The sequence below is a fragment of the Hetaerina americana genome, unplaced genomic scaffold, assembly GCF_022747635.1.
Source record: "Hetaerina americana unplaced genomic scaffold, ioHetAmer1.1.p SCAF_83, whole genome shotgun sequence".
Taxonomy (NCBI): domain Eukaryota; kingdom Metazoa; phylum Arthropoda; class Insecta; order Odonata; family Calopterygidae; genus Hetaerina; species Hetaerina americana.
In genome coordinates, this window is record NW_027287461.1 from 1,384,222 (window position 1) to 1,399,621 (window position 15,400).

General features: G+C 34.0%; 1 protein-coding gene across 7 annotated transcripts in view; it reads right to left on the bottom strand.

Annotated features, from left to right (window-relative positions):
• Dhc64C (dynein heavy chain, cytoplasmic) overlaps positions 1-15,400 on the bottom strand; it is a 95,975-nt gene that overhangs the window by 76,736 nt on the left and 3,839 nt on the right. For all 7 annotated transcript variants that reach the window (XM_071597249.1, XM_071597248.1, XM_071597250.1 and 4 more), the window contains exons 5-12: positions 10,434-10,620; positions 7,887-8,107; positions 7,680-7,801; positions 6,231-6,537; positions 4,931-5,239; positions 4,679-4,814; positions 3,214-3,452; positions 2,996-3,130 (exon numbers count right to left, since the gene is read on the bottom strand). In XM_071597249.1, the coding sequence (XP_071453350.1) occupies positions 2,996-3,130; positions 3,214-3,452; positions 4,679-4,814; positions 4,931-5,239; positions 6,231-6,537; positions 7,680-7,801; positions 7,887-8,107; positions 10,434-10,620 (1,656 nt within the window). The remainder of the gene's footprint in view (positions 1-2,995; positions 3,131-3,213; positions 3,453-4,678; positions 4,815-4,930; positions 5,240-6,230; positions 6,538-7,679; positions 7,802-7,886; positions 8,108-10,433; positions 10,621-15,400) is intronic.

Here is a 15,400-nt window from a genome sequence, read left to right on the forward strand (position 1 = left end):
TGAATTGCACTATAAGCATTACAGAAGAAATCTATTAACTTACACAGAGTTGTTACTTTAATTTTAATTTATGTAAATTTACGAGGGCTTAACCAATTGTTTTATTGTTGCATTATGCATGGCATATAACCTTCATCTGATATAAAAATCTGCTGTAAAAGTATTTCAATGTAATTAACTAATTTCCACTTTTTTTAAATTATCCTTATGGAAAAGCACACATATTGTAATGTGTTTCAAAGGTTCATACATAAACTGAGTGCTAATACAGAAGTATAATTTCCCCAATCTTCTATTCCAATCTTGAGAAGTCTGAAATGTGGCCATTTAAATACAAACTGAAAATAAAGTGCTGGCACCTTATTCTCAAAAATGCAAAAAATAAATTTATTAATGCTGATGAGTGAAATGGTTTAGCACAATTATGCATATGAACCTAAATACAAATTAAAATCAATGAAGAAAATGAGCAAGTTGTTTCAATTGGTACCATGCAAGGGGATGAAATGGCAAGAAACGTGAGTATGAAACATTCAAAAGGAGCCAAAAACCTAGAGAATAGAATTAAGTTGAAATTTAAATTAAACTTAAGTTGGATGATGATGATATTGTCAATTAAGAAGATGAGGTTATTTTCTGAGATGACTGCAGATCAAGGTTCACAAAAAAGAATGCATGAGTGAATGGAAATTTAGCAGTTGAAGATGTTTAAAAAAATCATTCTGAAAATATACCATATTTTATGCCTTACAAATCATGCCTGGTCAGTGTATTCTGAAACAACAGAGCGATTAATTACTTTGGTGTTAAACTGAAAGAGCTTTAAAGCTGTTCCCTAATAATCTCATTTTTCCATACATTTTAACTAGAAAATTCCTTATTTTAATTCATACTAAGCACTGACAGGGTAAACATACATATGCATAAACAAAAAATGCCTCCAGAGATAACAAATAGTTAACATTACAGACCTGTGATAGAAAATTGGTGATATTCTGAAATATTAATTAGTTAAAATTTAAACTGGAAACTAATATCAGTTGTACAAGTTTCAATGATTATATTTTAACTTCAGAATGCATATCAGAGAATTATTTATCTAAAAATGTCAACATTTATCATGATTCAGAAAATTACAGAATGATTTGATCTATTTCCACGAGCATTAATTGATCAACTCAAATATAATAAAAGTTAAATCCATTTGACGTGCCAACTTTGCCAATTTTGTTCATTGACTTTTGTCTATATACCAATGATAAGACATTTTTAATACCAATCTTTTACAAGTTGGGGTTTCTGATATATGGAAAGAAAATTCCATGGGACCCTAATTACCCTAATGCACAGATCCAAATCACCACATGTAGCCATCTTAACTTACTCAAAGACGTCCAGTTTTTCTGACTTGCCAAAGTTCAGGTAGCTTTTCTTACACATGTTTTAGCCTTCTTATCTCGTTATTATCATTTACTTTGAATACTTAATTTTACTACTTTTTCCCATTTTGAACTGATAATTTTCAGTTTCCAATTCAAAAGAAAGTTCTTACAATCACTAAATTGCACATATTTCTCTTTTTTATGCATAACACTTCCGAAGATTCCATTTTTATTTTAATTTGCAATTAAATGACTGGATTTTTTAATATGAAGTCCAATTTGAAATTTATGGGGGCTAAGTACTTATTAGTGGATGGAAAATCAACAAAACATTCAAACCTATGCTTAAATAAAAACTCTCAAGCTGAAATTCCTGATCAATTGTATAATAGCACATTAAGCATTATAGCAATTTTTGTAAAATAGCATGTTTTGCATTACATAAAATATGGTAAATGATCATGAAAGGTTTTCAACAAAACACAATCCAGGCAGTGAGTCTCAAGATCTAGTAACTATAGTTTCGCTGAAAATTAAAGATTAGAGGGAAATGATAAAAAACATCAATTTCAAGGTGTAGAACATGTATCAATGAGAAAGGGTTCAGAAGTTAACGTAATATACCCTGCCATGAACCATTACATTAGAATGTGGATGGTATAGAAACCAGAGAATAAACCTTGAATAAATGGAAATAAATACATTTGAATAAAACTATTAGTGCTGCAATAAGTAAAATACTGAAAATAATTATCATAACTGCCCACAATCCATCAGCATCAATACAACAAAGATATGTTAAAAGAGACCCATTGTTAGAGGCAATGAAAAAAAGATCAACTACAGTATACCACGAGGCAGCCAACTAAAGTTGAAACCAATCATTAAACACAGGCCCACAACCATTGTTACCAAATTTCTGAACAAAACATCCTAAATGATTTTTATAATAACTACCTAGATTATAATTAGCGAATTAAAGTTGTTATCATACCTCCACCAACAAAAGTTTCAAAGGAACACTAAAAATTAAATAATTCAGAAGGGTAAACAACAATGGGAAAACTTCCACTAGTCACCAAACCTAGTTTTTCACTGCGAAGAAGAAAGACATATTACATCACTATAGCACACGAAGGATGGGAATGAATATGAGGGAAGAAAATAAGAGTGAAAATTATGTTGTACAAATGATTTAGAAATATTTGTTAGGATAATTGGGATAGAGGCCACAAAGAATTTCACTATACCTTCCTCTATATTCAACATTTATCAATGTTTTAGAAATTCTATCATGATGGACAAAAAGAAATGATTTGCCCACACCAATTTGACAATGCTACGAATCAGACTCCCCAGGATATAACTAACAAACTTTAAAAGAATAAATTTATCTCCACATTAAGTCTCAAAAAACTAATTAAAACAAGAGTATTTTTATCCCTAATTATCATTCGACAGAAAACCAAGTTTAAAGTTACATTCTACATCAAATATCATAATAGAACTAGCACAGAAATATTCATATTCCTGTGAATGTTCTTGTGCTAAATTCAATTAAAAATTATAGCATTAAACCATAATTATAAAGCAGAAAAAAATAATGAAATTACCTTTTCCAGGGTCCTTTCATAGGTTCTCACACTTTCAATAAGAGAAATTGCATATGGATAAAGTTGATTTGCCTGATGAGCTTTGTTCACAATTGCCAATGGAACTCTGAATCCAAGATTTTTCAAATTTCGAACCTAAAAGGCATTAATGATATCAATAGAATTTTGAACTGAAATTAATATAAGAAACATGTCGATTTACAGAAGTCAATACTCACTTCTTTGGAGAGTGTTATTATCTCAGGAAGAAAGTTCACTCTTAATTTCAAGACAGCACTTCGTCCAACCCTTGATCTTTGGCTCTCAATGGCAAAAATACGTCCAGTGACACCCAAGTTTCGCTGTTGAACCTTACGGGCCCAATCATCAAAAATTTCTTGTGTATTTAGTTTCAACCGAAAGCTGTCTCCATCAGCTTTCAACTTCTGTCCTTCAATGTGATTTTCCCAACCCTTGCCTTCAAAAGAAAAAAGTTAACCAATTCAACGTGTAAATGTGTACCACCTTTCCAACATAGCAATATAATGACTAGTGGCTCCTAGAGAACTTAATGCCTATCCTGAGCAATATAATAGTTATTTAACCTCCATGAACAAATTATATTGGAATGCTTGAGGATGGCCAAAGACCACACATGAACTGCACTGAATTATTCCATGGCCATTTCTAATTTTTTTGTTCTAATCCAAAATGTACAGGCAAGTAAATCATCTGCCTGAACAAACTCAAAACTTTTAAAAATAGAAAACTATAATGTGCAAGCTAAAGATCAAATTAAAAAATATAACCATATATTTTCTGGAAAGGAGGCAAAATTTTTGACAAGGTTCCCTATTAAATTTAATTTACTTTGTGTGCTGGATTACAGTCAATGGTTTCAAAGAAATTAAATCCAAAAATAATGCCAATACTACAATATGTTAAACTGGCAGCATTACTTTATATCTCTATTCTCCAGGGTGCCATTCTGACAAAACAATTAATTTCAAATATTATTGGAATTGGCCATCATGAATTCTCAGAACTGATGAAGTGGCTATGCTGCAAGGAGATAGAAAAGTGTCAACAAAAGTGAAAGCTCAAGCTCAAAGGTATCATACGTTCTCTATGTAGGAGGCTTTGACAGAAAAATTGTAACATTCTTATCTTTCTTGACAATGCTACATTCATCAAGAACATTTCATGTCAAATCTTCAATTTTTCCAACCAAATACAACTGCAAAGCTACAACCTCTGAACCAAGGCATTATTCAAACCTTCACCTTGAAATACATAAAGCAAATGATGCAACATTTGATTGCTTGGATAGGATGAAGTTGCCCCTGCATTCATTGTAGCGAAGAAGATAACTGTGAGTGACACAAGAGTTGCACTAATGTAGTTAGGGCATATTTTATTTTACATTAAATTACTCAGCATCAAACTATTTTCATCATGAATGAATAATGATGAAAAACTAGATTATTTAAAATATCCAGCTTATTTAAAATATGTTCAGTAGCTTCACCATTTTTCAAAGTACACGCCTGTTCATTAATCATAATTCTAGAAACTATCCATCCAAGCATGTCCTATCTAATGATCACCTCTCTAAACAACCATTTTTCAACCAAACTGCCTCTGGTCGACCAATGCAGCTTTTACTGCAAAATGCCTGAAACTGCCATATCCAAATCAACTTACCAAGAACATCTTCAACACGGCGTAAATATGCTGTTAACTGACGATCTATTTGTTTTGCCCAAATAATGGATCCTGACACTGAAGGAAGATCTCTCACATAGCTCATTCGACAAGCCTTACTTTGAGGATACTGCACCTGAAGTTTTACACAAAATAGTATACATTAAAAAAATATGTAATTACACACTACATATATCTGCGTTCTCGATGCAAGATATACATACATACATACATACACATATATATACATGCCTTGAATTTTTCATGTAAGCCTTCAATGTCATCCTTCACTCTTTGAATGAGCTGAGTCTGATATTCACGAATTGCACCTCTTATGTGTGGACGCACAAACAAGGCATTGAATCTGGAGAAAATTCTAAACATCTCAGCAGCATTCCTAGCTGTTCCCAATTGATCACGGAGACGAGCAGTTATACGAGTTTCAACGCGATCAATTCGTTCTTCATATCGCCTAACAGCTGCATCCCAGAGTTCAAGTCCTTCCCTGGATATGTCCAAACAGTCCACCTCTTTCACATTCTCATATGCTAAATTGACCTCCTAGGAATGAAAAATTTTTTTATTAAAAAAAATGTTGATTTCCAATGGATTTCACATACATCATTTTCATTAAACTGTTATAAATGTGTTAGTACTATTCATGGGAAGAATCATGTGCAGTCTTTTTAGCAGGTGACTGGCAAAGCATCTACAGAAAGCCTTATCGGAACTTCATTCATGAGACATTTTCTATGAATATTCATGCAAACGCAATACTGTAATGTTATGTTTTTGAACTGATCTTAAAGGATTAACAAGGAAAGCAAACAACTAAATTATTAAAACACAGTAGTCGCACTCGATGGGTCAGCCGAATTCATAACATAGAAAATACTTTTTGTCCACCCTAAAACTGAGCAACTCCCTTCCAACATGATAAGTACTCTTCACATCAGAAGAATAAAAGCATTTATGCAGAATATTAACAAATAATAGTTTCCAAACTTTCAATGCCCATTTACATAATCCCTGATGAATGAATTGCACATTCAGTTGCATATTCAACACTAGGTCCCTTGAACACTACTAACGGTGCAAATGCACAAACATTACCCAAAAATTACCCGTTCAATTCCTGACTATTCAGAATTCTATTGTACAGTAATGTCTCATGTTATCAAACTGATACAACTTGCTACTCGCTTATTTCTCAGACAATCCTTTTGATGTGTTTTGTTTCTATTAAAATTTATTCATCAGATAAATATTTTAATCATGCATGACTGCGATGATCTTGACTGAATAAGAGTTAAACACTCATATATGATTATTATTTTTTTCGTGGCTTTCAAATTCACCGCTGATTAATGGTTTTCAATTTCCCTGGCTTGTTCAGCTCAACTCCTATCTTCAAGTTGACCTCCTAATATAGATTAATGGATGTAGTGATTTTATGTTTGTCATTTAATTTTAATTACTAAACTAAAGGAGAGATAAACATATTCACCAACTTTCACTGTCAGGGATTTGCAAACTTATAAATCTAAATTACCTCAATAGCGCTTGCATCCGCTGCTTCCAGTGTGAGTGAATCTGCCTTTCCACCTACTATAACATTCTCAACAGCCACTTGTCCCACTATATTATCTCCTCCTGCGCCAGGTGCTTGGCCTTGGCCTCTGCTCTGTTGACGAGATGCAAGTGTAGGACGCAAGACTCGCACAATGACAGTACGAAGTTGCTCATGCTGACGACGGAATTTTCTCATGTTTTCCATTCTCCCTTGAAGGCGCTTATGAGCTGGAGCTATACGCCAAACCATTTTCAAGCTCTCATCCCTCTTCTTCTTAATAACATCCCTGAGAAAAAGTAATATAAATCATATTTGATAAAATTTCCTTGTCTCACAGTAATAAGAAGTAAACCAACACCACAGAATTTAAGTTTGAAGAATATAATGTATTAAAATATTCATTTAAAATCATTTGTGTTTTGTGTTTATTTTTGGAGTATATCCCTATTAAAACAATATCCTTCAATTACAGCAGTAAATAGGACACCAAAAATAAGCATAGTATTAAAAAATGTTTTATTATGTAGCTAAATTATTGGATGCAATTAAAAGAAACTTATGTACATAATTAAGAAACAATGACATTAGGATCTTTAAAGCTTAAAAATTCTCATCCCTACACCAAGAACAAATCTATGCCTTTCATGTACTAACCCTGAAAAGAAATTACTACCTTTTATCAAAAACATATATACTGCAACGCAGTAAAAAGTAAATTGTTGGTGGACAGAAGTTATACCATTTATTGAGCAAAGTCAAGGTGTGTGTTGGCAAAGTAGATATTAGTGGCACTTCTCCGAGGTAGACAAAATAACTGGCATTCCTTTTAACTTCATCATCAAATATCACTTTTTATGGTGCTTAAGAAAAGAAATTCGTTTCTGAGACAAATAAAACGCAGGAAGTGATTATCAGGTTTGTGAAAAACATATTGAAACAAACTTGCTCAAAAATGTTGATAACTTTTATAAACAACATAACCAGATAATGGAACCTCTAACGTTATGTACTTCTGCATACATAACTCCCATTAAACTGTACATAATATATGAATATGTCAAGTTTTGCATTTCATTTTTTTAAAGGTCCATAATAGTTTATTCTGTCAATTAATATTACTGTATTAATCAATACTCCAGAGAAAAAAAACAATGCACACAAATGCGAATTAATGCTTAAGATCATGCACAGTTGAGAACCGGAAAAACATATATTAATGTTTTTCAATTTTTTATACATACTTTACAAGGCCAATTGCTCATTTAACAGTGTACCGGTTGATATATATGAAATAATTAAAAAATCCTAATTTTAGTTTATTTTAATGTAGTTCCCTCATTCCAGTTTTCCAGAACATAAATTATTCCAGACTTTTTCATGCTACTTATACTTTTAAGTATGTTAGCAACCCTACTCATAAGATATTACCTTAACAATCCCTGCAGTTTATCAAATTCATCATCCCATGTAGAGAACACATCGAAACATTGAGTCATTACTTTCTCAAATTCATCAAAAGGAATATGCATCAGCCTGCGAGTTCCCAGAACCTGTATGAATAGTAAATTAGATTAGTTGAATGATTTTTAAGTCCATAATTGAAATATGTACTACCTTGACAGTCCTCTCACAAACCTTAAGCAGCTGACTACCAAGATCTCTTGAAATAGCTTCAACCAAACGAAGTGAGCGCTGGATCGGATACTTGGTGTTCCTAATCTTCCGTAAATGAGAGAATATACCTTGTACTGCTGTTCGAATTCTATCCAATTCCGTAGCAGATAGCAGATCATTAATTGGAAAATCCTTCATTAATGGGTTGTAATCATTAACTTTAGCTATTGCTTGCTTCAAACCTAAAATATACAAAACATAAATATCAATGTACATCAACTGGAATCAGAAACAAAAGAAAAGTTTCCAGAATCAACGTTATTACTAAGTGAGTTGCTTTTCACACACTGAAACCTCACATAAAACAGTCCATTACCAAGTATCGAAGGTCCCATGAAACAATTTAAGAATAAGCATCATATTACCCTCTAAAATGGTGTGTATCACTCAAGCATTTTGTCACAAAATTTGACATTTAATGAGAGCATGTGGTCCACAATTCTCCCTTACTCAAAAACCTATGCGAGTACCAGTTTTATTAAATATTTTTATCAAGAAAAGTATAGCAAAGCTAATGCTGTTGTTGCAGCTCTGTAGTGGCTACTTATGATGTAAAGCATTGCTTCATTAAAGCCATTAAGTTTTAGGAGTGCAAAGGTATGTAACTGTATAATTTTGGAACTATGTCCCTAATTCTAACTTCAGTCCACCAAATCAGAAAAAATCGCAAAAGTGGTTTCCATCCCACAAATATTTTGTACTCATAACATCTCCAAAAAGAAAAGAGGCCTGACTAAAACTGAACCAACAGGGAACCAATAAAAAAAAATGGAAATTGAATTTATATTGCAGATTTCGAAACTTGTCAAATTAAGATGCAGCTTAATTCGTTAAATACTATTATCCTTAGGAATAGGATATGTATATAGATGTTTAAAGGTTGAAAGTTGTTAATGAGATATTTTTACCTAAGGTATTGACACAATATTTAAAATTATAGAAATATGACCAATTGGGCATACACGAGATTTGTAAATGGATGTAAAATGATCTGAGCAGTAATGATTCCAGCCAATAATAGTACAGCAATATTAATTAGCAATGCTTCCATCTAAAATTAACCAGTTAAAATATTTCATCAAACGGAGATAGCTACATGAAATTATTCCATAATATTTCCAGGGCAACTTAGCCAAGTTAGTTTCCACAAATCCCATATTCATACATACTAATCCAAACACAATGGTACCTCACTTATCCAGCATCTCACACATCGAGTAAATCACAATACAAGCAAAAATATTGGCCCCAAAAATAAATCGCTTAACGAGAATTTTGCACAAGTGATGAGGAGAGAGGAATTCCCAGAATAATTGCACAACCGCTACTTAAGTTTGTGTTGCTCACCCATTCCACTAGCATCTTAAGTGTCGCTGGTGATCACATTTTTCCAAACTAAATGTTCTGACATGTTATTGGTGATTTTTTTGCGCTAAGTTAAATAATATTGTGTGTGGTTTTAAAAATGACCCTTAATAAAATTCCATAAGAATAAAACCAAAAGAGAATAAAAATGAAACAACAGTAGAAATGAAACATTAAATCACTGAAAATCTCAAATAAGGTGTGAGCGAGGGAGGGTCTGATCAAGTACGCATATCAACAATTTGCATTTTCTTCAAAAATAAGGGCAATATTAATGAGATAGATTCTTTAAAAAGAGTGGCAAGATAATCTTCGCAATCATTATGTGATCTCAACAATGATGATGGTTTGCTTCTCATATGGATAGACAAAAAGCAATGGCAATGCGACTATTAACAAGAATGGAGCTCCAAGAGCCTTTAAGAAGTTTTAACTCCAGAACAGCAGCTAAATACGGTAAATAAAGTCATGGGAAACATTTGCCTCATACTGTGCATATGAGGCATGGCCCTAAGAAGGAAGTGGCCATGCGCACCCAAAATTAATTGAATGATAATTCTGAGTCGCATATTTACAAAATTTAGAAGCATTGGCAAAAACATATGTCTCCAGACAGTTTTCCAGTAAGAAGGAATTAGGAATGTATCATATGAAACTTTTTATTTTGATTCTTCTTTGCTTTTACAAATAGATTTCACATTCCCGGTTGCTTAGTTCCACAATTAAAGCAAAGACCATGCTCCACGATCCTAAACAATGTAAATATAATTTTCTTTGAATTAATTTTTTATTGAATTTGAATTGAAGTATGGAATGAATTATTACATTATTTTATGAGCAAAGCATTGTTCCACTAAATGAAAGTTTGTCTTTATGAGAAAGATTGCAGAGCGAATTATACTCATTGTACTAGGTTCCAATAGATAGTGAAATATATAGATTCCAAAAATTTTAATTTGAAGAAAAACACAAACAGCAATTAAAAATTTTTTAATTGATTAGATATACTTATGCAGCACACATTTCAGTGTTTTCTTCAACACATCTAAGTTAGCCCATATAAAATATACATGTATATAGCCTATGTTTCCAATCAAACTAAATTCAGACAAATTAATACTTTTTTTACATCAGAAAACGTACCTGTGTCCGTGTCAAAGCTGACAGTTGCATGGAAGCGCTTCCCATGCTTCAAAACATCCAACGTAAGAGCTACTTCAAGACTTTCTCGCTTTTCCTGAATTCGGAGCAATGCACGTTCCAGGTTTAGCCAGAAACTGATTTCCTGAAGAGCAGTGCCCGATGATGGATCTCGATCCAACTTTGTTACCTGAAAAGAAATGTATTTGTACAATGAGAAAATGTATTTATGACACAAAAGGTACAGAAACTAACACTCCCTTTACACAAACAATTAATTCTCAGCAAAACTTTATTTTATATTATTCCCTTGAGTAAGAATTCATGAATGTTAAATTTGAATTCATAAAAAGGAAAATGTAATTTCTGATTTTATACACAATTTAAAAAAAAATGAGCTTTCCTTTCATTATTTATTATTATTATTAGGTAATCTACCGGTTAAGGTAGGTTTTTGGATGGACATAATTACTGATTACATAATTTGTGACCCCTAGCAAAACATTACATCCTACTCTACATCAGGTCCCTCTTCATCTCCGAGTACTTTCTTCCTCCCTTCATCCCGTCCAGCATCCCTATCTGTTCCTTCCCTTTCCTCATTTGCCTAACATTCTCCCCTCAATTACAGTCTTCAACATCCTGCTGCCAGTCAATACCCCCTTCATCCACTTTTCCTGCCTCCATAGGATTGCTCCCAACAAACCCTTACTCAACGTCACTCTCATCAATTCCCTCCCCCTCGTGAAAGCCTTTTTGCCTAGCGCAATTCTTCTCCTTACGTCCCTACTACTTTGACCATGTTGGTCCAAAACACTACCGAGATAGGTAAACTGTTCTACCTGCTCTAGTTCTTGCCCTCCTATTCTAATGTTAAGCTTAGCCTTTTCTTTCTATAAAATTGCATAACATTTGTTTTATTAATATTGATTCTCATCCCATACCGGTCGCACTGAATTTCCAATGCACTCGACAATGCTTGCAACCCCTTGGCTGACTGACGAACTAAAGCTTGGTCATCAGCAAACCTAACTGATTTTACGAATTCCCTGCCCACTTTTATTCCTACCTCCAGTTCTTCCTATGCCTCTTTGGTCATTTCCTCTGCATACAGGTTGAACAGCAGCGGTGATAATGGGCAACCCTGCCTTACACCCCTTCCTAACACTGCCCATCCGGACTCCCCGTTTCCCACCCGCACCTGAGCAGTCTGAGACATGTACAGGTAGCAGATTAGCCTCCTTCCCCTCCAATCTATTCCTATTTTCTACAATATACTCATTAGTTTTTCCCAATTCACTCTATCAAACACTTTTTCGAAATCTACGAAACAGGCAAATACCTCCTGGTTGTGTTCTATATTCCTCTTGATTAATAATCTCATTACTAATCACCTTTAATAATTACATTAATGATCGCCTTTTGTGACTTATTAAATTCCCATGACTGGTCCGATTTGTTTTCCTTTAAGTCCTTTGACCTTAGCTTTGAATATTTCTATTCCACCTATCTACATTACTTTGAAATCTGCTTTCCCCGTGTCCTGAAGCATACAAAAAACAAAAGCTCTTCTGTTAACTACAAAAGTCAGTGGGTCTCTGATGAAATTCGTTGGCTTTCAAAGAAAATGAAAGATGCCGCAGTGTATTACAAAAGTAAATCAAATCCAGCAGATCGCCAAGAATACTCAGTACTCAAGAAAAGTTATCGCCAAACCTTACAGCATGCCAAAAAATCTTTCAACAACCTTAGACTTACCAATGCAGACAATAAATCTAGAGAGATTTGGAAAATTATTAACGAATCAAAGGGTCGACATCATGTACAAGATCTTCAACTGCAGGACTCCGCTGGTAATGCTATATCAGATTACTCTAAAATGGCCTCCATCCTGAATGATTTCTATCTATCCCATCAAAATCCCACAGTTTCAGTCAATTCAGCAAATTATTCTCATATTCCTAACTCATGCAATTCATTATATATATTCCCATGTTCAGCCATGAGTCCTGGATTAGATGACATCCCAGGGATAGTCATAAAAAGGTCGTTTAATGCTATTAAGGATCACCTGCTGTTCTTAATTAATGAATCCCTAAAAACTGGAATTTTCCCGAGCCCTCTTAAATCAGCAAAAATTGTGCCAATATACAAAGGGAAAGGTTGCAAAATGGCAATGAATTCTTATAGACCAATATCCCTGTTAAATCAGCTGGGGAAAATATTTGAAATAGTTTTTTATCAACGTCTTGTATCATATCTTGAGACATATAAGCTATTATCCACATCTCAACATGGATTTAGGAAAACAAGGTCCACTACAACAGCCACATATCACATGGTGAATCAAATACTTTCAGGATTGGATAATAGAACTGAAACTTTAGGATTATTTTTCGATTTCAGTAAAGCTTTTGACTTCGTCAATCATCAGTTACTCCTATATAAACTGAAATGCTATGGTATAAGAGGCACGCCCTACAAATGGATTGAATCTTATCTAAGTGAACGGCATCAGTATGTTGAGCTCTCAAGAAATGGCTCCAAATTTGTTTCCCCTGGTAGAGAAGTAACACTGGGTGTTCCCCAGGGTTCGGTACTTGGTCCTATTTTATTTTTAATCTATATCAATGATCTCCCAGACAATCTTAAGCTCATTAAGGGGATAGACCCAATACTGTATGCTGATGATACAAATATCATTGTATCAGCCTCCTCAGTAGACAGCTTGACAGAAAGAGCAGCCGAAGTAGCTCAGATTTTCAATGCATGGTGTCTTCATAACTTTCTAAAACCCAATTTAAATAAGTCCAGCCTGATTTATTTTACTAATAAAAAGAAAGTTTCATCTGCAATCTCAGTAGATGTAGAAGGTGTGAGTATTCCCCAAAATTCCAGTACCCAATTCCTGGGAGTAATCCTGCAGAAAAACATGTCTTGGGAGGAACATATTTTCAAATTACGCAGCAAGTTAAGCTCCCTATGCTTCCTTATTAGAAATATTAGGTATTCTGTAAATTTAGAGGTCCTTCTATCCATTTACTATGGTGAATTATATTCTCGTGTTACTTTCAGTAGCCTCTTCTGGGGTTCCTCTCCCCATGCGGGCATAATCTTCAAAATCCAAAAGAGGATTATACGCATTATGAGCAATGCTCCTTGCGATGCACCATGTAAACCTCTCTTCAAAAGACTTGGTTTATTACCAGTACCTTGCATATATATATTTAATGTCATCTTACATGCAAACAGTAATATTTCCCATTACAAGTCCAACCACAATTACCATAGTCACTACACAAGGACCTGCAATGACCTGCACCAACCATTTGTCAGGACATACAATACTGCCCATGGGCCCAAAGCAATGGGCTTAAGGTTATTCAATAAACTTCCCCATGGAATCAAATATGAAACAAAAGTACCTGTTTTCAAGAAAAAGCTGTTTAACCTTTTAAAAAATAATATGTTCTATTCTGTAAATGAATACCTTGAATTGTCGCAATGCATCAATTCCGGCTTAAACAATTGATATGTAATTATACTAGTGTATTGGTATGTATATATATATATATATATATATATATATATATATATATATATATATATATATATATATATATATATATATATATATTTATATATTGTATCTCTTCTATTGTGAAATTGTGAAAATTATATTTTACGTGTCCTATATTTGTGTATGTATGAATATGCAACAAATCTCCGGACAAATAAATGTATTATTATTATTATTATTATTATTACTGCAATGGCATCACGCTTACCTCTCCCCTTCCTAAACCCAAACTGATCATCCCCTAAGTAATCATTTGCCCTACTCTCCATCCTTTTGTTTATGATCCTGAGAACAACTTTAGCTGCGTGGGATATCAAACTTATCGTCCTGTAGTCCTCACAAGATGTAGCCTTTACCTTTTTCGGAATAGGAACTAAAACTGATCTCACAAAGTCTTCCGGCCAGATTCCTTCCTCATAAATACTACGGATCAGCCCATATAGCCTCTTCCTCCCACATTTTCCTAAGCATTTTAATAGTTCCGCGGGAATGTTATCCATCCACACAGCCTTATTTAGTTTCATCTCCCTTAATGCCCTTTCTATCTCATCGTCTAGTATGCCTGGACCTAAGCTGTCTTCCTCTACATCATATTCTTTTTCAATGTCTAACTTTGTTGGTCGAAGTTCTTTATTACACAGTTCTTCCATATACTCCTTCCATCTCTCTTGGATCTTTCCTGTGTCAACTATTACCTTACCCGCCTTATCTCTAACTGTTAGCATTGATCTCCATTTCTTACTTCCCGATTAAGATTTAACTTTGCTGTACAGCGCACTGATTTCACCCTTCCTCAGCACACTTTCCATATCCTCGCACTGCGTCTTCCAACATGCTTCTTTTGTTTTATTTGTTGCCTGCCTCAATTCATTGTACTTCATTTTGCCTAACTCTGTATTTACAGTCTTCCATTTTCTCCACTCATCCATCTTTGTAATCATCTCATCCGTGATCCATGGTTTCCTAGTCCTCTTAGCGTTAACGGTTCCAATAGTGTCTTTTGCACCTTTGGACAACCCTTTCTTGATACGTTCCCCTTTTTCTTCGATAGTACTTAGCTCTTTACCATCCTCAATGATTTCCTCTACTGCCTGTTGGTACTCCTTCCTTTTCAAACCATTTAAAGCTTCTACATTCCATTTTCTAACTCGCCGCCCCTGCCTTATCTTTTTGAAACGGACGCTACATTTCATAACAACTAAATTATGGTCAGAGTCCGCATCCACTCCCGGGAAGCTGTGTGAATTTATTACATTGTCCCTAAACCTGTGTCTAACCAGAATATAATCTAGCTGATACCTTTCTGTGTCACCTGGCATCTTTCCTCTCATAGGTAGCAAGAATTTGTGAAATGGATACGCAGTTATGGAATGGACGGTTAATTGTAATA